Source organism: Ascaphus truei, chromosome 8 (genome assembly GCF_040206685.1).
Source record: "Ascaphus truei isolate aAscTru1 chromosome 8, aAscTru1.hap1, whole genome shotgun sequence".
In the NCBI taxonomy this organism is placed as follows: Eukaryota; Metazoa; Chordata; class Amphibia; order Anura; family Ascaphidae; genus Ascaphus; species Ascaphus truei.
Genome location: NC_134490.1, coordinates 30,196,487 through 30,217,055, shown reverse-complemented (window position 1 = coordinate 30,217,055; position 20,569 = coordinate 30,196,487). Strand labels below are relative to the sequence as shown.

General features: G+C 45.5%; 1 protein-coding gene across 5 annotated transcripts in view; it reads left to right on the top strand.

The window, feature by feature from the left end:
* Positions 1-20,569, top strand: part of ARHGEF18 (Rho/Rac guanine nucleotide exchange factor 18) — a 123,851-nt gene that overhangs the window by 93,408 nt on the left and 9,874 nt on the right. For 3 of the 5 annotated variants that reach the window (XM_075611090.1, XM_075611088.1, XM_075611086.1), the window contains 16 exons: positions 2,080-2,140; positions 5,672-5,816; positions 6,950-7,062; positions 7,178-7,318; positions 8,025-8,275; positions 9,057-9,182; positions 9,780-9,897; positions 11,267-11,515; positions 12,962-13,038; positions 14,237-14,415; positions 15,027-15,118; positions 16,356-16,544; positions 17,016-17,147; positions 18,846-18,934; positions 19,554-19,610; positions 20,150-20,197. In XM_075611090.1, coding sequence (XP_075467205.1) covers positions 2,080-2,140; positions 5,672-5,816; positions 6,950-7,062; positions 7,178-7,318; positions 8,025-8,275; positions 9,057-9,182; positions 9,780-9,897; positions 11,267-11,515; positions 12,962-13,038; positions 14,237-14,415; positions 15,027-15,118; positions 16,356-16,544; positions 17,016-17,147; positions 18,846-18,934; positions 19,554-19,610; positions 20,150-20,197 — 2,067 coding nt within the window. The remainder of the gene's footprint in view (positions 1-2,079; positions 2,141-5,671; positions 5,817-6,949; positions 7,063-7,177; positions 7,319-8,024; positions 8,276-9,056; positions 9,183-9,779; positions 9,898-11,266; positions 11,516-12,961; positions 13,039-14,236; positions 14,416-15,026; positions 15,119-16,355; positions 16,545-17,015; positions 17,148-18,845; positions 18,935-19,553; positions 19,611-20,149; positions 20,198-20,569) is intronic. The other 2 variants (XM_075611091.1, XM_075611087.1) reach the window with 1 other exon arrangement.

Below are 20,569 nucleotides of genomic sequence, written 5' to 3'. Positions count from 1 at the left end.
GTGAGTGCCTGTGTGTGTGTGTGTGTGTGTGTATGTGTGTATGTATGAGTGCCTGCGTGTGTGTGTGTGTGTGTAGCAGCTCCAGCCCGAGTCCGTGGAGGGAGGGGGGGGAGAGTAGCAGCTCCCTCCTGCAGCCCGTGGAGGGAGGGGGGGGTGAGTAGCAGCTCCCTCCTGCAGCCCGTGGAGGGAGGGGGGGGGGTGAGTAGCAGCTCCCTCCTGCAGCCAGTGGAGGGAGGGGGGGGGGGGTGAGTAGCAGCTCCCTCCTGCAGCCCGTGGAGGGAGGGGGGGTGAGTAGCAGCTCCCTCCTGCAGCCTGTGGAGGGAGGGGGGGGGGTGAGCAGCAGCTCCCTCCTGCAGCCCGTGGAGGGAGGGGGGGGGGTGAGTAGCAGCTCCCTCCTGCAGCCCGTGGAGGGAGGGGGGGGGGGGGAGAGTAGCGGGTCCCTCCTGCAGCCCGTGGAGGGAGGGGGGGGTGAGTAGCAGCTCCCTCCTGCAGCCCGTGGAGGGAGGGGGGGGGAGAGTAGCGGGTCCCTCCTGCAGCCCGTGGAGGGAGGGGGGGGGAGAGTAGCGGGTCCCTCCGCTCAAGCCACGCCCCCCTCCCTGTCAAACCTCCCACTCCCGCCCACCTCCCGCTCCCGCTCCCTGCAGATCGCATATCGCGGTCTGTGTATCACAGCGCACCGCCTGTCAGCAGTGCGGGTGCGCTGACTCTGGGAGCGGGGCCTTAGCCTTAAGGTCTCTTCAGGCTGAACTGAACTGCAAAGAAAGTTCTGTGTTTTAAACTAGCTTTTCACGTCAATCTTTGCAGCTTAGCAATAGTCTTAACAGGGCGGCAAGGTCAGTGCTCGGTTAAACCAGTCCTTCCTTTACTGATATACACGGTCAGGCCCTGCTCTTCTACAAATATTTGAGTAAAGAGAATATACTGCAGCATAATGGGAAATTAATCTTAAGCCCTTTACCACTAGAGGGGGCCTGCAACTCATCGCAGAGCATACAGTTAAAAAGCAGGGAGCAGGAAAAAATCTAGGGGGAAAAACATACTCTCTATTGTATAGTACGGGGAAGAAGTCTTAACGGCCTGCTTCTGCCAAGGGTTCTTTCTTTGTTAGGTATGAAGTGTGGGGTCTGCAAAGCTGAACTGTTAATTTCAGCTCCGGGGCCTCCCTGCTTCCCGAGATACGTACCTCCTGTAGGTGCCACTGGTACCATGTTCAGCTGGGTAAATAATATGGTGGTTTAAATCTCCTTTGACACGGGAGCCAATAGGAAGTGCTTTCCAGTGGCCTATGTGCCGCGGGTGATTTAAGAATCATGACGTCCCTACAGCACATACACGGGTAAGTATCTCGTGAAGCAGGGTTTCCCCACAGCTGAAATTGGCACGGTTCAGCTCCAAAGCCCCCTGCTTAATACCTATTAAAATAAATAAAAATGCTTTTGAAAGCTCTTTTAAAAAGACTAGATAAGCAAAGGGAATTGTATCGTTAGCTGTTTTGCTGCCCTGCAGACTGGCAATGCCTCAGAAGCGAAGCATTGGATGCTCTTCTGTCAGTTAAGCAGTTAAACCGCACATTAGGATTGTATAGAAGAAGTCCTAATGTGTGCCGTTGAGGACCTATACTGTATATATGTTATGGTTCAGCTTTGACCCTTTAGATTAGTGGTTCGCAGATTTTTATTTTCCCCACCCATGGAGGATTTTTTTAAATCTTGGGGCACTCCTGCTTATCAGACCTCATTCACCCCTTCTCACTCACATGTGCCACACACCTAAAACATGGCAGCTGTGCATCGGGTGCGTCCCACGGTGCCTGGAGAACCGGAGGCTGCGATCCACTTACCCTCTATTCTGTTCTGTGCTCGGAGAGGACCGGTGGATCAAGGTCTCTCGGTCACTGTCCAGCACGGGATGTGTCCACAGAGCAGCTTGCAGAGGGTCTCCCCCCGAGGGTGCAGCACCTTTGTCAGAAGATTGCGGGACACCAGGGTGCCGTGTCACCCTGGTTGCTAAACGCTGCTCTAGATGCTTGTTGTGGTACCTAGAACGAGATGATATTGAACATCTTTTATCTCCTTGCAGAAAGACGGTTCTCACAAGTCTGTAGCGTCTCCCCAAATCTCATCTCCGTGCTTCCAGCAAGGTATGTTTTTTACATCTCACTGCATTACTCGTTAACAGACCTGCCAACTCTCATCTGATTTGCAGTGGCATTATAGACTTCAATGGCATCTCACTGGTAAGTCAGCACTTTTCCATGAAAATGCAATTTTTTGAGCAAAGAATCTCAAATCCCTAATCTCACTGATTTTAGTCCTTGGACACTTACATGACATCAGAGGCCCCCAAGAAATGCAATTTGTCATTAAGTTACAAAGAAACAAAAGCAGCCAAATATTTGCTTTTTTGGATTGACCCTTTTTAATGGCTTTCCCTGTCTCCTATCCGTCTTTTCAAAACATGCAGGGGTGGCAAACTCCTGTCCTCAAGACCACACAACAGGTCAGGTTTTCAGGATATCCCTGCGTCAGCACAGACTCGGTCTTGCTGCTGCTAGAATCAGTCCTCTTTCCTAAATCTGCCTCGGTGTCTCCCCTCCTGAAATCCTTCTCTTGGTTTACTATCAAATCCCGCATCACACACTCAATTCTCCTCCTCACTTTTAAAGCTTTACACTTCAGCTCCACCTTACATCTCAGCCCTAATTTCTCGCTATACACTATCCCGACTCTGCTCATCAATGTCTTCTCTCTAACCCCTTTGTATCTAAAGCCCTCTCCTACCTTAAATCTTTCTCATTGACTGCCCACACCTCTGGAATGCCCTTCCCCTCAATACACGACAAGCACCCTCTCTATCCATCTTTAAGACCCACCTTAAAACCCACCTCCTTAACGATGCATATGAGTAGCTGCATGGCTGATAATTTACACCTTATACATAAACCTAGGCTCACTGCAGACGCACTTACCAGAACGCCATCCTACTGTCTCTGTACGTCCTTCCTACCTACCAATTAGATTGTAAGCTCTTCGGAGCAGGGACTCCTTTTCCTAAATGTTACTAATGTCTGAAGCACTTCTCCCCTTTATGTATTTGTTATTTATATGATTGTCACGTGTATTAATGGCGCTATATAAAAAAAGACGTACATACATACATTCTGATTGAGCCACTGATGGCGCCACCTGTGCTGAAGCAGGGATTTCCTGAACCTGATCTGTTGGTAGCCCCTGAGGACTGGAGTTGGGCACCCCTGCCCTGGTAAAATGGACTCTTATAGGAAACGCAGAAAAAAAGCCATCTCCTTCCCGCATGTTGTGGTTAGCGGCCTTATTGACATCCCAGCTGCAGACAAATTTGGGCTAATTAAGAAGGTTACAAAACGGGTCCCTTCCTGGGGGGCTTATCTACCTTTCATGCTGATTAAACTGTGCAGCATGCGAATCGCAGATGTGAACTGCCAGTTGATTTCCAAAAGCAAACACTGGCAATTTCTTTGGCTCAATCTTTATCGCAGGTAGATCCACAAAATGTTACCACTTTTCTGCCAGAGTGGCCTGCAACGCATTGCATCTGCATACACATACCTACACGTACGTGCACATGTAACCGCACAAATACGTGTGTGTGTGTGTGTGTGTGTGTGTGTGTGTGTGTGTGTGTGTGTGTGTGTGTGTGTGTGTGTGTGTGTGTGTGTGTGTGTGTGTGTGTGTGTGTGTGTGTGTGTGTGTGTGTGTGTGTGTGTACAAAAAGAAAAAAAGAGGGTTTGTTGAAAGCACACGAAAATATGTGAAAGTACAAAATGGATTTTATTAGCAATACAAAACACAAAAATAATATTAAAATATACCTAAACACATATTAAATTAACACTGCTGAACCAAAGAATACACAATAAAAATGTAGGGACCCAAAATATGTAACATGCAAAATACATGGGTATGATAATGCAAATCCATCACTGTGAGCGGAATGCCGGGGGCTTTCATTGCCTCTTACTTATCTCTGTCTTGCACTCCCCTTCTCCTCTGGATGTCTTGTGCAGCGTCATAGCAAGTATCTGGACAATTCCTTGCTCCACGGTAGCCTTTGGGACACTATCATTTTTGTCTGTCATAGCTTATATCAGTAACACCTAGTTTTGGCATTAGGGAGTCATTTTCTCATGTTTTTTTCTCCCTTGTTTTCTCTGCTGACTCGTTGTTTACATTTCAGACTTTGAGGGGACCACACCTCTGCACATTTTAGACATTTATTTTCTGTCCTTCTCTGGCTCTTTATTAGAACTGCCAGGGTTTTGCCACCACCTTCTGGCTACACAGCATCTAGGGTATTCATTTTATATATTTTCATTGTTGCCCTTTTTTCTGTGTTTACTTGGGTTTGTGTAGATATTGTTTTTTTCAGTCATTAGTACTATCATGTGTTGCTGATCGGCTGATCTCCATTGCATTTCCAGGGGAAATTACTTTCCTCTGGATTTGCATTATCATACCCATGTATTTTGCATGTTACATATTTTGGGTCCCTACATTTTTTATTGTGTATTCTTTGGTTCAGCAGTGTTCATTTAGTATGTGTTTAGGTATATTTTAATATTAGTTTTGTATTGCTAATAAAATCCATTTTGTAGTTTCACATATTTTTCGTGTGCTTTCAACAAACCCTCTTTTTTTCTTTTTCTGTTCGTATATCATATTGGGTTGTTAGCACCGCCAGAGGGTAAATTTAACCCCTACATCTGGCCTAGTGATTTATTTTGATTTATGGGGGATGGTTTTGATTGCGGCACCAACTCTGTGTTTGTGTGTGTATGTGTGTATATAATAAAATAATATATATATAATAAAAATATACCCACATCCATGGCAGGAAGCTGGAATGTATTGCGGTGCATGTATATACCAACATACATGTATTTCAGTGTGTGTGTGTGTGTGTGTGTGTGTGTGTGTATGTGTATATATATACATATACACACAAACACACACTATTTTGTATGTATCATACATTTAATGTTCTGTTGTTGTTGTTTTATATTTTCTTATTCTGTGTGTGTGTATTCCGGATTCATTGTTTCAGAAAAACATGTTGTGAATATCCTGTCCAATTGGAGCTGATTATAGTAATAGAAACCTGTATGATTCTGCATTTGTTGGTTGCCATGCAAATGTGCGGTTTAGAAAGTGACACCTCAGAGCGGTCTTACTGTGGAGGAAGGAGCTAAAGCAATTTATCTGATCGTTACAAGTGGGTGTTAATAAGTGCCATGTGAAATTTGGCTCCCTGTTTTCCATCCCTGCTGAGTTAGTCAATAATGGGTAGTTAGGCGGCCCGAGAGGTTTCCAGAAACATCACTGCATCGTGTTTAAAAATAATAATAATAAGTGCAGTGCGTTAGCTCCGTCACTTGGATGTGAGCGGAGAGGACACAGCATGGGGAACGCCAGCTTCCATAGGAAGCGAGGAAACGGTACCCACGCTGCCCCATCCAAGATCTTTATCTACGGCTCCTTCCCAAAGAAGTGGGACAGGAACATCGTCCTGGAGAACAAGCTCCTAGCTTTCCGCATATTCTCCGCACTGCGCCGAAACGCGGAGAACGGTTTGCAGTCCTGTAGCCGCCCTGTGTCGCCCAGTTTTTTGAGTTCCAACGCCGTGTTTGCCTCCGTTGCAGCGTCCCTGAAGGAGCAGCCCCGCATCGCCATCGTGGGACTGGAAGGAACCCATGCACCGGCTCGGGGTCTCGGCATGACTATCACCCAAAGAGGAAACTCGCGAGTTCAGACACACACCACAGCTGCACAGAGATCCGGGTAAGTAGAGTAGCACCTGTAAGAAGACAGGCGATGGCTTAAATTCCCTGGGGCTGTTTGTAACGCAAGCACTTTGCTGCTCTGCATGGCGTCATTGGCCCCGCTGGTAGAGCAGGGTTTCTGAAGGGAGAGTAACCTGCTTTCTGGGTCTTTTCCATGTGTATATGAGAAGCGCTGGAAGTGCAATGGGATGTTACGGAGCAGAGCTACTACTTTTTGTTTACAGGTTTTCAGTACCACTGCTTTTTGTTATACACGGTTTTCGGGATGCCTCTGTGTTTTCTCAGCATAAATATTGTATAAACCAGGGATAGGTAACTCCAGTCCTTTAGGGCCACCAACAGGTCAGGTTTTCAGGCTATCCCTGCTTCAGCACAGGTGGCTCAATCAGACTGAGCCATCTGTGCAGAAGCAGGGATAGTCTGAAAGCCTGAGCTGTTGAGGGGTGTTGAGCACTGGAGTTTAGAACGCACGGTTTACTGTGTCAGGAAAAGTAACATATGAGCCAATGCGACATTTTCTTTCGCTAAGCTCCTGGCGTCCTTTTTCAGACCCTTGGGTTTCACAGAACACTGGATGAAACCCACTTCTATACAGTGCCGCATTTTACAGTACAGCTGCCTGTAACAATAAGCTTTCTCTCTCGATCAATTTAATGTAATCAATAGGGTGTTGTAATTGTAGAGCTTTCCACAAAGACTGTGAAGGAACAATTGCTGCTTGCAAGCTAATTAAGGAGGCATTTCAACGCAGCGGTCAGAATACCTATTTTGTAAACAACTTAAGTGTTTGAATCGAAAAAACTATTGATAAACTGGGTGGGGTTCACTGATAATTGGTTCGTTTAAATAGTTGTTTTTTTGTGTGGGAAGGAAGCTTATGAAACACTGGTATTAAATGTGCCCACGTCTGCAGAACATCAGTATATAGCAATTATATTTTTATATCGCTATCGGCAAGTCTTGAGCTGCGATCCCCACTTCAGAGGCTAGTTTACGTACCATAAAACCACTCCTAGACAGTTTATTGGACCGTAAAATGCATTGTTGACTCCTTCGCCAGCTATGCTCTTGTATCCCAAACCCCTGCATAGATTTGCAAACATCTATTCTTTTCTTTCTTTGACACGTTAGTACGACCACAGCAGAGATGGACGAGGTAGATATTGGTTTCGTAAAGTTCAGGATCTCCTCGGACGATACCGTCTCACTAGCTCCTTCTACTGCCGAATCCACTGGTTTGGAAGGTAAGTCTCAGACTTGTGTGATATATGGTATATATCAGTTGCCGGACAGCATAATTGGAAAGTGCCATTGGAATGCATATTGTTTTCAGATATTTTCTTCCTGTTTTGTTTCCAGACACCTTTTACTCCTCTGTAAGAAGTGAGCTAGAAATTGATGCCCTGGAGTTTGAGTCGGAGTCCTGGAGCAGCGCCGTTGAGCCCACATATGCCAAAATGCACAAGAAAGAGGCGATCAAGAGACAAGATGTCATTTACGGTGAGAAGAGCTGGCTTTAGGTGTTGTAACTCGCCAAAAGGGATGAGCAAAAGCATCCCATCATGGTGCAGAGCAATCCATTGCAGGCCACTCTGGCAGCCGAGAGGTTAGGTGTTCTGTAATACACATGCCAATTATTGTAGGCTACAAACTATGAAATCAAAGCTTATTGCTATTTAGCTCTGAAATATTGCAAAGTGCATTGATATGTCTGAGGTTTTCTTGTCACCATTGAGACTATTTACAGGGGTTGGATTCTTTTTTTGTTTTTACTGTGTGCTAGATTGGACTGCGTTGCATTTCCCTGCTTTGTATTTCCCTGCTTTGTATACACCAATACATTACTGTATATTTGCATGTGCAGATAACGCACTATTCTGCACGACACACATCTGCTCTGTACTACATTACATGCAGATGCACAATGTACTTATGAATGGATGCAGATAAACCAATATATACAGAAGTGATGCTCTGCATTGTGTAGAGCAGTGCACTGCACGTTGTAAATATAAATTGCTCTGCACCGTGTGCAGATACAGATTGCTGTGTATCATGCCGCTAGGCATTACTTGTACTATATACAGATACGCTCTGCATGACTCGATATTATTATTGGAGATGCTGCCATTCTGGGAAAAGCCAGCGCTTGTACATGAGCCCATCTCCATCACACTGACAGCCCATGTCCCTTTTGTGTTCCCAGAGCTGATGCAGACAGAGATGCACCACGTCCGGACGCTGAAGATCATGCTGAAGGTGTATTCCCGAGCGCTGAGAGAGGTGCTGCAGTACGGGAACAAGGAAATCCACCAAATCTTCCCCTGCGCTGACGATCTCCTGGAACTGCACGAACAGTTCCTGGCGCGGTTCAAGGAGCGGCGCAAGGAGTCACTGGAGGAGGGCAGCGATCGGAATTACATGATCCATAAACTGGGGGACCTCCTTGTGCAGCAGGTGTGACATTTTGGGGTCTTAACAGCTGTGACTTCAGTTTGGCAAATTTCCCAGAAATTAAACTGATACCTTCCTACCTCTTACAATAATAAAGTACAGATAGATAAGACACATTACTCATAGCAAACAGTACAATGTAGAACCTGGGACAAAGTCCTATAATTTACACGCTCAAAGCAGCTGCCTTTATATTCCAGTGCACTGCGCGTCCCTTTGATGTATTGACAGGTTCATAGTCGCTATCTCTGGAGGCCAGGCTCTGCTCATCTTGTCCGACAGATTTAGTGTGTGTGTGTGGCTGATCAGTCAGTTCACACATGCTATGTGTAGGTTGGATACATGGGAAGACCATGTGGGGCAAGAAGACAACAACTGCCCCCCCAGTTTTTAGGTTTAACCATCTAGATATAAAGCAGAGTAAGTGAGTCAATTGTTAGTCCAAATAACAAAGGTATCACCTAATACTGAAGTACTCCTTTACTCTGCACTATCGCAGCTTAACTAATACGACGATTTCTACTTAATTCAGGATATAAAGCCAAAATCCCGTTTTTTGTGTCTCTCCTATGAGTGCCTGATTTTTCCAGGATTGTGTGTGCGTGTGTTTTTCTCTTTAGTATTAGATAGGCCGCAGTTTGTTTTGCGACTTAATTCCCCTTGTGCAAATGAAAGGGGGGATAACATGGGATTGCAATGTGGACGAGGGGAGCATGGTGTCGTCTGAAGGGTAGGAACAAAGTCACGTGGGAGCTTCTCATGTACCTGGTGCGTGTGTGGTTAGTTCTCAGGTGAGAACGGCGAGAGGATGAAGGAGAAGTATGGGATGTTTTGCAGCTACCATAACAAAGCGGTTAGTCACTACAAGGATCTCATGCGGGAGAGTAAGAAGTTTCAGAGCCTCATAAAGGTGAGTAAACTCACCCCTGTTATAGCAGCAATCCCCTTTCCTCACCATAGAAAATAAATGTGTCTCTCTCTTTTTCCCATTGTGAAGTCATTACTGCTGTATTTCGCAATCCCACCCTTGTTACATTCTGCGGTTGCGTTCTGCAGATGATCAGCTGCCTCCCTCAGAGGTTAAAGTGTCCACTCACACTCATTAAGAAATCAGAGGTGGCGATGGTAACAGCCGATGCACTATATAAGATGCAGAAAGTAGAGACTTCCACTCGCCATATATGAATCATTGTGCTCCGGTCCAGTACGTCCACCAGCAGGCATATGGAACACATCAAAAAGTTAAATCAGACCTGCACACAGAATAAAATTAATAAATACTTACTAAATCAATGAGTGATTATAAAAGAACATACATTTAATGACTGACTACAAAAATAGTCAATATACAAAAGGAATTCTAATAATGATTACATTTGGGAAACAGTGTTGAAGCAAAAACAATCAGATGGGTGGAAAATGGGGTGAGTGGGGGTCTCGCGTGCTCCTCGTCTGCTGATGACTGGCCTCTAATTTTACATTACCTGGCTTTCCCTTTCCTCTCTAGAAAATCGGTATCTCTGCGATTGTGAGGCGGCTGGGGGTACAGGAGTGTATGATGTTAGTGACTCAAAGGATCACAAAATACCCAGTCCTCGTGGAGCGCATCCTACAGAATACGGAAGGTACGCCACTAATACTCAAGAACCGGGGTGGCCACCAACAGGTCAGGTTTTCAGGATATCCCTGCTTCAATCAGTGGCTCAGTCATTGACTGAGCCACTGATTGAGCCCGCTGTGCTGAAGCAGAGATAACATAATTTTAAGTCTCTCTGATCCTAATCATGCTCGTATGCAGAGGCCTTGACAGAACCATATTATGCTGGCAGTCTGCGCTTACCACCAATCACCTTTTTGTCGCTGTTTTTTTATCCGCCGCTCTGTTCAGGAGATATAAGCGTTTCAAATATGAAGTGTCCGGGAGGTTAAAATGGAGCTCTCTGTGCGGCCCAGTGTAGTCTAAAACCTCAGGCGCGCGCGGAAGATGAAGAAAATGATGATTGTAACACTTTTTATTTTTTAGAGAGAAAGGACAGGCTCAAGGGGAAGATACTGACATTTTCTGAGTTTCAACTGAGATCGGCCAAGTGTAAAATATTTGAATTCCATGAAGCGACTTTAAAAATAAAATAAAAAAGCGGAACCTGAATTGAAACATTGGGGATCACTTTTAGAACTTCTTTTTTTAAGGATTTGTTTAGTGTTTAAGATCTTAAATCTGAAATGGTGAAACCTATCGAAATAAATCCAGTTCTCTTTAAAGCAGCAATCCAAGGATTTCGGCTCCGGGGACCCCCTACTTCCGGATATTCTTACCTCTGAACTAGGTGCCGGTAGCCGCTCTTCTCTGCTACCAGGGTTCACAATATGTCCGCTCTTCAAAGGTTTTCCGCCCTGCGGACCAATAGGAAGCCGTGACGTCATTGGCGCCCTTTCTTATTGGCCCACGCGACGTGGAAGCTTTAAACTTTAAAGCACTGCTGGCTAAGCCAGAGCAGCTACCGGCACCTACTTCTGAGGTAAGTATCTCCTGAAGCCTGGGGGCTCTCTGGAGCTGAAATGAGCAGGGTTCAGTTCCAGAGACCCCTGCTTCAATTCTAAATGTAAAAAAAAAAATTCACATTCGCCGGCATGGATTTCTCCTTTAAGATGTTCGCAAACAGTGTGTGTGTGTCACTTTAAGAAAGCAGTTGTACTTCTGATTTGCAAATGAAGAAAACGAGTGCAGTGACTACAATCAGAAAACTGATGGCTGTCATTCAGTTAGTTTGAATGATTTAGTTGCATTCCATTGCACTTGTAACCTGCTTTGCTGCCAGGGGGAGCAGCAGCACATCGCTCTGCGTGTTGTTGTGTCGCTCTGCATGTTATACCGCTCAGCGTGTTATCCTAACCCTCTGCAATACATTACAGGTCCCTCTTGCAGAAAATGGCTTCAAATGAAATGTACAGTGGCAGTGCATGTTGTTTACTTTTTTCCTTGGATTTTCTTAGAGGAGACTGAAGATTACGAGGCTCTGACCCAGGCCCTCACCTTAATCAAGGAGTCGATCACAGACGTGGACTCTCAAGTGAACGAGAGCGAGAAGGGCCAGCGCCTGCGAGAAATCGTGAGCAAGATCGAGCTGAAATCCTCTGGGAAGCTTAAGAACGGGCTGACCTTCAGCAAACAGGACATGCTGCGCAGAACGCTTCTTCATGACGGGATGCTGTACTGGAAGACCGCATCAGGGCGCCTAAAAGGTATATATATCCCCTCAGCAGATTCCGATGTTAAGCGCAAGACGTCATGATGCCTGTGCAAATTCTGTGTATAACGCTGTCTAAACAGTTAGTGTGTGTGTGTGTATCGCTATCTCTATCTATCTGATATCTATCCTATTTTATACCTATCCTATCTATCGATATATTAGATATAATGTGCTCCAGTGGGTATGTTTTAAACTAAAATAAACCAATGAGGTTCAGCCCAAATGAGTGAGTATGATAACTCCTGATGTCTGCTAGCTGCTTCTGGAAGAACCGAACCCCTGAGTCCCCTCTATATGATGCTTAAATGTAGTAGGATAGACGCGCGTAGGGGAAAAGCATCATAAATAGTAACCAATCTTTAATAACACACCACGTAAAAATATATATTAAAATCGTTATAAATTGCACTCAATGGGAGTGTCAAAAAGTGCTTATCGGTAGATCTAGTCCTAAGGCAGTGAGGCTCCACCGTGGACTCCGTTGGTCCTATGCAGGCTTGTAGTTCAAAGTTTCTAGACCTTCACTAACGATGATGCAAAGAGCCCGTCTGCTCCCGCCGCGTCCCTCTGCGATGTGTTGGGGGTCCCTCACCCTCCGATGCTGGCGTCCCACCGCGTCGCTTGGTGCGGGTTCAGGTCCGAGTGATGACGTCACCGGTTGTTCCTGCCTGCGTGTATGCGAAAGGACAGCCCGACACAGCTGATCCTCTTTCCCTGTGTCTGCACACACTGCACGTTTCGCAGCGCTGTAGCTGCTTCATCGGGAGTCCATATATCCATAAATATGACTTTGGAAGCAGGGTTACAAAGTGCCGACACTGGGATTTGAACCAGGTTCAACTGCTTTTATATCTTTATAAACATTAATCACAAAGCGCTTCCAGACTGCAGAAAGCAGCAAATACTAATACAGGTTGCCGATGACCCCATTAGTACATTGGTGCACAGTAGGTGTTTGACAAGGATTTTAAAAAGACAGAGTAAAGCGGAGCACTGCAAAATAAGAAGCTGGAGGTATATCCAAAAATGAAAAGTTTGACGCATTAAAAAGGTGACAAACCACTAACGCGTTTCGCGCCTACGAAGGGCGCTTTGTCAAAGAGTTTGACAAGGATTGCAATGATTGAGGTGGGGTTAAAAGTGCTAACTGTTTGTGGATTCACACTCCCCATAGCTTTATAAAGCAACATGTAAATTCAATGTGTAACCTTTGTTTGTTTAATGTAACTATGTATAATAATTCTGGCTTTTCCTGTCATGTGTAACAAAATAATTGTATTTAATTGTAGTTGTACTCAAAGGGACTGTAAAGTATTGGGATGCCCCCTTAATTGGAGGCCTGTATTTAATTAAAAAATAAACAATGATGATGCTGATTTCCAGTTAGGGTTCTAAAATCCCACTTTGAATAATTTCTCTGGTTTATTTCCTCCACTAGATATTCTTGCTGTTCTGCTGACTGACGTCTTGCTTCTGCTACAAGAAAAGGATCAGAAGTACACATTTTCCTCATTGGTAAGTGAGAGGGCAAATATTTCCAGAGCAAACTTTTAATGTACAGTATACATAATATGATATCGCTGGAATCCAAAACATGGGGGCAGTATATCCGTGTCACACAGCACAAGGGCGTGTAGTTATATTGCTTATGAAGTTGGCTGTAGTAGAGTACCCTCTCTCTACCTTAAAGACCCATCTTTAAATCCACCTTTAATGAAACATATGGATAGCTCTGTTGGCTGCTACTATACATCACATATGCTGACCTTGACCCCTTGCAGACTTTCTTATCAAAACACCCTCCTACTGGCTCTGTAAATCTCCATACTTACCACTCGGATTGTGAGCTCTTCGGGGCAGGGACTCCCTTTTCCTAATGTAACTTTTATGTATCAAGTGCTTATTCCCATTATGTGTTATTATGCCACGTGTGTTACTGCTGTGAAGCTCAATGTACATGGATGGCGCTATATAAATAAAGATATGCATACAACATATATACAATTTGGGATGCAATACACTGATTATAAAAAGGGATCATCTACATTTTAAAACAATTGGTGGGTTAGCACAGGGGTGCGCAATCGTTTCCCCCTACGCCCCTCTGCCCACGACGTCACGTGACCCTGCAGCGTCATTTAATGTCGGGTTACCATGACGACGCGTCGCTGGTAAGCCAAGGTAAGTTGGTTACAGAGGCCTTGCATGATTCCCCGGCATTAAATTTAAATACCTTTTGGGTGAGTGCGGGACCTCTAACAGCCACGCCCCCCCCTTCTCAGAATATCTCTGACTAAGTCCCTTCTGGACTCTTATGTACCTCCTCCATCAACCAAAATCAAGTATTTTCTGGTTTTTCAACCTTGTATGAACCAGGGCCTTCCCTGTAGCAGAACTACAGCACCAACGCTCCAGGGACTCCATGATTTTTTTCATTGCAAGTATAGGCAAAGATGGCTGCGGGTTCACCCAATCGGAAGCAGTAATGTCATTACATTGAGGACACGGATTTCTATTGGCCGTCAGTGTGAGTGTCATTGACCCCAGTGGGCACATTGTTGACCATGGACAAAATGTTATATGGTAGATTGCTGCTTTATGAACTTGGATAACTACTGTGGTTTTAGATGTTGTTTGAATGCAGTTACACAGTATCTGCAAGTCCTATACCAACTCCTCAAAGCTAACCCCAATGCTCCCCTTTGCCTTAAAGGATTCCAAATCCCCTGTGATTTTACTACAAAAGCTGATCGTCCGAGAGGTGGCTAACGAGGAGAAGGCCATGTTCCTGATCAGCGCTTCGTTAAAGGGGCCGGAGATGTACGAAATCCATACCAGCTCCAAAGAGGAGAGGAACTCCTGGATGACTTTAATCCGAGGCGCTGTGGAGAGGTAGAGTGCACCTGCAGAAGGAGGGATCGCTTCCATTGTGCTGTGACCTGCTGGTCTGTGCTGTACATTATTGGGACCCGTGACGCCCTCCCACAGGTGAAGTGGCTGCTGATTCAAAACAGTGGCCACTTCATCCGCTGGAGCGTTGTATGTCCCGCTGCAGCACGGAACGGATTGCAATAACATTACATCTGTATACCTTATACCTGCGAGAACAGATTGGGGGCTTATTACACTCCCGTGATTTGCCATTATTAAGGTTCCACGCTGGGAGGAAATGCCGGTCATTTCAAGTAACACATATTGCTTAATACCGGGGTTCCCAACTCAAGTGCTCAAGAACCCCCTATAACGGGTCAGGTTTCAGGATCCTTAATGTGAAGCTTCTTTTTTGATGCAATATTTCTAATTACAATATATAAATATTGTCATATAACATGAAACCATTTTTAACCAAAAATAACACCATAAATACAGTAAAATCTTAAATAGGAGCGTTAACAATGATTATTATTTTTTTTACTGTGGCTGGCATTTGTTTCCGTGGCCTGCTGTTGGTCCCCTTTGCTGGGGGAAACTTTAGAGACAAACCGTTTGTGTTCTTTCTACAGAAGTCCTGACGAAGAGGAGGAAATAGTCAATGAGGCCGATGAAGAAAAGAGACTCACTTTTGAGCGTGTCGCTAAATTGAAGGATTGCCAAGGTAACGGCAACAGCTGCGTAACGCGTCTGTAGGGTCAGTGTCCTATGTGTACTCGCGCCTGCTGAGTACGATTGTGCATGTTTAATTGTAAATTGTTGGGAGGTATGTTCCCCTTAGGCCTCGGGCATGGTCAGCGCTTATGCGCTGAGCCGTGCTGACCCGTGCTGCTGCTCGGCACTGAGCCCCTGCAGCCGCAATGAGAGCGGCTTTAGCAGGGGCTCGCGCACGCTTGCGGAAGCGTGTGTCTCACCGGGTGTTCAGATTTGGCGCTCGCCGGAGCGCAGGGCCGGTCACGTGAGCGGTTCGCCCAATGAGGGCGAACCAGCTCCGTGACGTCACTGGCCCGCCCACGGACGGCGTGCTGTGTAAGGCCAGGGAAAGCACCGCTTTCCCTGAGCCTCCGCACGGCCCCGCACTTTTTTAGGCACTATGTCCCAGCCCTTACTCTTTAAGCTCACCCATCCCCACTCCTATTTAATCAGCAGGTCCAAGTACACACAGGTAATGGTAGCAGTCATTGAGAGATTCCTTCCCCAAGAGTAAGGTGGAGATAATCTTAGGGCACTTCTAGTTTTTTAACTGTATCTCACACATTGCTCATACAGTGCACCTACATTTTAACCCCTTATGCACTGCATACATATCACGCATCCCATGCTGTTAACTATATCATTGTTTTGTTGCTGCTTTTGTCTATGGAGTGGAGGAAATACAAAAGACACGGTATAACATTGGTAGTGTAGGTACCTGTTGAAAGGGTCTATACCGTGACGTGGCTGCAGTTTTAACATTGAACTAAATGACCCATACTTATTAGTCAAAAAAAAAAAACCATTTAGAAATTCATCAAATAATGTGTCCTAATGATTGTCCATTGGTTCTTCTATGTTTACTTATTGTCTGATGTCTGTGTGTGTTCTGCAAGTTAAAGTGCAGGCAAAGCCTATTTCTCTCCCTCTCCCCTTATCTTTATTGACCTTTTACTAAGGAGAAGGTGGGTTAAGTAGGTAAAGAAAACCCTTGAACAACAAACATTCTCGCTTTCAGAAGCACCAAACAAATGCAATGTGTACTTAATTTCCAGAGAAACATACGTTTTTGTTTTATATATGTGTCCGATTTTGAGGGGGAGGAAAGCAATAAGGGTTCAATCACCCAGATGTGACACTTTAAACATGTCGCTGTTGACATTTTGGCTCCATCTGATGTCTGTGTCTCCCTCCCCGTGCGCACACAGATCGTCTGAACGCGAAAGACGGCGCAATCGATCAATCCCTGAGCGAGAAGCTGCAGATTTACCAAGAGATGAGTGACATGAACGGCTTTGAAGACTCTGCACAAGGGTCCAGGATCAGACTTCTCCTGAGAGCAGACAATGGGGAGAACCTCCAGGGGGAAAGCATCCTCAGATATGCAATCATTGAAGGTATAATGGTTAAAGTCCCTGTCCAACATGGCTCCAAAAAATGTGATTACTTCAGATGGTATTTAATTTCGTTTTTTTCACCTTGATCAGGGTTCATTAGAAAAGTCCTCCAGCAGTTTCCTTTTGAAGTGGAACTGAAGTAAAAAAACATTGTTCACGTATATGAAAAACTGTTATCATATATGTATTTTATATAGCTGTACATTGCGGCCCGCTAGTTCTTAAAATGCAATGTGAGTGCCTAATACACAGGGAGATTGTCACCTGCTCAGGATATCAAGGAGCTGACTCTTGGATTCCGAACAAATTCACCCACTTCAACGGCAGTGACATTACCATTAGACCACTCTTGTTCCCTACGCATTTCACATGCGCATCTAAACCATGTCACTTTGTATTTATCGGTTCGCCAGCAACCCATAATGCTGCCGCTCGCGCCATGCAAGTTGAAAAACCTGCCTCTCTTTGCAGCCGAGAGCATCCAGAACCTGATCTACACGCAGCTCGGTACCCAGAGCCCCCGCATGGAGGAGACCGCCGGGAACTCGACCCTGCCCAGGAGATCGGAGACCTTCGGCGGCTACGACCGCAACTCAAACAAAAGTACAGACCTTAAACAAATATTCACCCGTTGCTCTAAATGTTTAAACCATAATCAAGGTCTTCATGTGCATTAATAAATTAAACAAATGTAATAAGTGCTTAAAAATATAAGTGCAGTAATGTGCAGTGAAAACTGAATTCAGTGCATAACAAAATATAATATACAAGACCCCTTTGTTTTCGCTCTACCCTCTTGAGACCCTCTTTCAGGGTCCTGGACAAGTGATAGGAAAATGAGAGGAGCGCTGGCAATGGGGTGAATAACATGGGGTGAATAACATGGGGTGAATAACATGGGGGGGAATAACACAGGTGTAGGTGATACTGTGTACAAATGTGAACAATCAGGAAATCGGTCGGCTCTCACAAAAACGTGGTTGGTGTCTTCGATCATAAACCACAGGTATAGGCTCCCCGTGTATCGCCACGTGGAACGCAGTGTGGTGGTCACATCTGAATGCGAGAAATGATAGAATAGTGCAGATGGTATAAAAGTGTATTCGCAAGCAAATGGACAGAAGCCAAATGCACACTCACATTTAAAACCTTTCAAATGGGCGTTGTGAACAAAGGCGGGTGCCAGTCAGGGGGTGGGTCGAGTCTCACTGTTAGCTTGTCTCAGCGGGTCTCCGCGTCCTGACGAAGCGAAGGCAAAACGCGTAGAGTCGGAGCGCCAGCTGGGAGATTGTACGTCATCACGGCGGCTGTACTGTTTGGACGGGAGGAGAGGTGGCGATACCAGAGTGTTTGGGGGACGGACAGTGCATTGGTTCCCTGACACAAGCAACGTTCCAAGTGGCGATATTCTGGGAGCCTATACCTGTGGTTGATGATCAAAGACACCAACCACGTTTTTGTGAGAGCCGACCTATTTCCTGATTTTTCACATTTGTACACAGTATCACCTACACCTGTTATTCACCCCGTGTTATTCACCCCGTGTTATTCACCCCGTGTTATTCACCCCATGTTATTCACCCCATGGCCAGCTCTCCCCTCATTTTCCTATCAGGCCTGGTCCTAAAGGTGGACTCATGTTCATAGCAGAACCTATGTTATGGGCTGTGTTTGCACCCTTGAGTCGTAGCCCCCTTGCTGCTAGAGGGGCAAGCAAACCCTTTATGGGAGGCCCGAATACTCTTCAATGCACTGCAAATATTTGCCATTCTGTGAGCTTCATGTGAAGCCCTTTAAAGCATTCGCTTTTATTTTGTATTTTATTTCTAGCTGTTGGGGGATTTAATTTTGTTCCTGTGAAAGGCCCAACCCCTGCTGTGGTGTGTTCACATGGCTCCGGCTGTTTGTTCCCACTTTCTCCACTCCAGGCAGCACAGAGCTGTCTTTCATGCAGGCGCCAAAGATTTGTCAGGGAAAAAAATATGTTCTCCTAATCCTCTCGGATAAAGTGAGCTTGTCTAATGTCACCAAGTTAGAAGGGCTGAGCCGCCATATTCATTTAGGTCTTGGGCTCCTCTTTTACAAATACTTTTGTTTTTTTTTTGCTTCCAAGAAAATCAGTGGTCAGAGCACAGGGAAATAACTAGAAAAGGGAAAACCGTCCCCTTACTGTCACCTGGAAACTAAACCGGGTGCTGGCCGTGCCCCTGGGTGTTCCCTTAACCGGTCAGTGTGGGAGGGAGTTGCATTGAGTGATGTGTGAGCCTGATGTGTGAGCTGAATCTATGTGCTTGTCTGCAGCCGGCAGTTTCAAACAGAAGGCCAGAGACGGGCGGACAATATCCACCAGCTCCGAGACGCACATTCAGGAGGACGTCCCCCTCTGCGAGGTAGGATCTGCTTCTACAACTGGCTGGGGAAGTGGCCCTTGGTTGTTAAAATCTACCACTGGCCAATGGGGGAAAGCATCGGTCAGCCTTAACTCTTTGAGTGCCAGAGCAGAAGGGGTGAAGGGAAAGCTGTATAGTTCTGTAATGGGTAAAAGTCCATGTTTTTGTTGCTACAGGGTCCTCTGCAATTGCTGCAGAACAGACGCTTGTTGCGCCTGTGTCTGTTTGGTAGATCACTGGATCATATTTACTTTAAAAAAAAAAAAGCATAACCATACAAGCTACTTGTAGATTCTTGGATCCACAATACAACAAATATTAGATAAAGACCCTCTAAAACATTTGGTTACCATGGAAACATGAACATCTGTTGGGGGGGGGGGGGGTGGTGCTGTGACTCCGTGGAGTTGCTCACTTGTAGCTCTTGGCGGGCCCAGAAGTTCCATCCAACATGCTCTCTGGCCTAAATCCCAGGTTCCGGTGACCGGGACCCCCTTCATGCTGGGCCCAGGACAGTTGGCTTGGTGCTGCCCCCTAGTGGTGGACCTTTACACCTTGTTCTTTGCATGACACTGTTTCTTTCAAGATCTACTTATTCGCCTTTGTTTTTATTTCACAGACGGATCTATCACGACTGGATAGTAACAGCAGCCCCCCAATATTTCTGGAGGCTGAGGTAATTAGCCTTAGACAGGACTGTCGTTGAAGGGGCAATCCCTCATAGCTGGCCAGGAAACCACTTTTTGTACGAAGTACTTAAGAATTTAATTGAGAGGAGCGGCTCAGTGAGTACAGACACTGACTGGCACTGAGTGTGAAGCAGGGGAACCTGGTTCAATTCCTGGTGTCGGCTCCTTGTGATCTTCTCGCTGTGCCTCAGGCATGGTTGGGAATATTGTATTCTGTACAGGAATAGGATGGCAAATAGGAGTCTTAAAAATGGCTGCCGCTGTATTTATTGTCGTTCCAGTATATTTAAGAGTGGGACCCCTGGCAGTGAAGTGGTTAAAGCAATAGCACCTTTCCAATTGGCTAGGTTTTTTTAAAGTTATATTACAAACATCAAGCAGTCCTTTGGTGTGGGATATTGGCCTGCAGAGATTTCTTTTGCATGGGGTTGCTGTCCTCCTGGCAGTGAAGGAGTTAAACGGGACAATCTGCAAATTCAGGCAGACAAAGATAGGAATGAGTTGTCCTTGTGCTTTGTCTTCTCAGCTGGTGAGCAGGATACAGACATTATTACAGCTGCTTCTCAGTCTGCAGGTAAGAAAGACGTTACACAAAACCTGTAAAATGTCAACTTTTCTGCACTGACGAGGAAGCTGTTGTGCGGATGATTTCTAGAAGTGATTTTCACAGGCATCATATTGCTGTTATTGGGCAGGTACAAGTAGTTGCTCACATATGAGACTCATGTCAACTCAGTTTGCCATTGTCTTAACTGAGGTTTATTTAAAAATAAAGGACTAAAGGCCTATTATAGTGCGTGTGTGCGCGCGCGCCCCCCGCCCCAATCATATACACATACACCAATGCACATCCTATATGGCAAATTATTTCGTTTGTGTATCTTTTCTTCTATTAAGTAATGGTTATTTAGTGCAATCATTTGGCCAAAGCATGTTAAACCGGCCA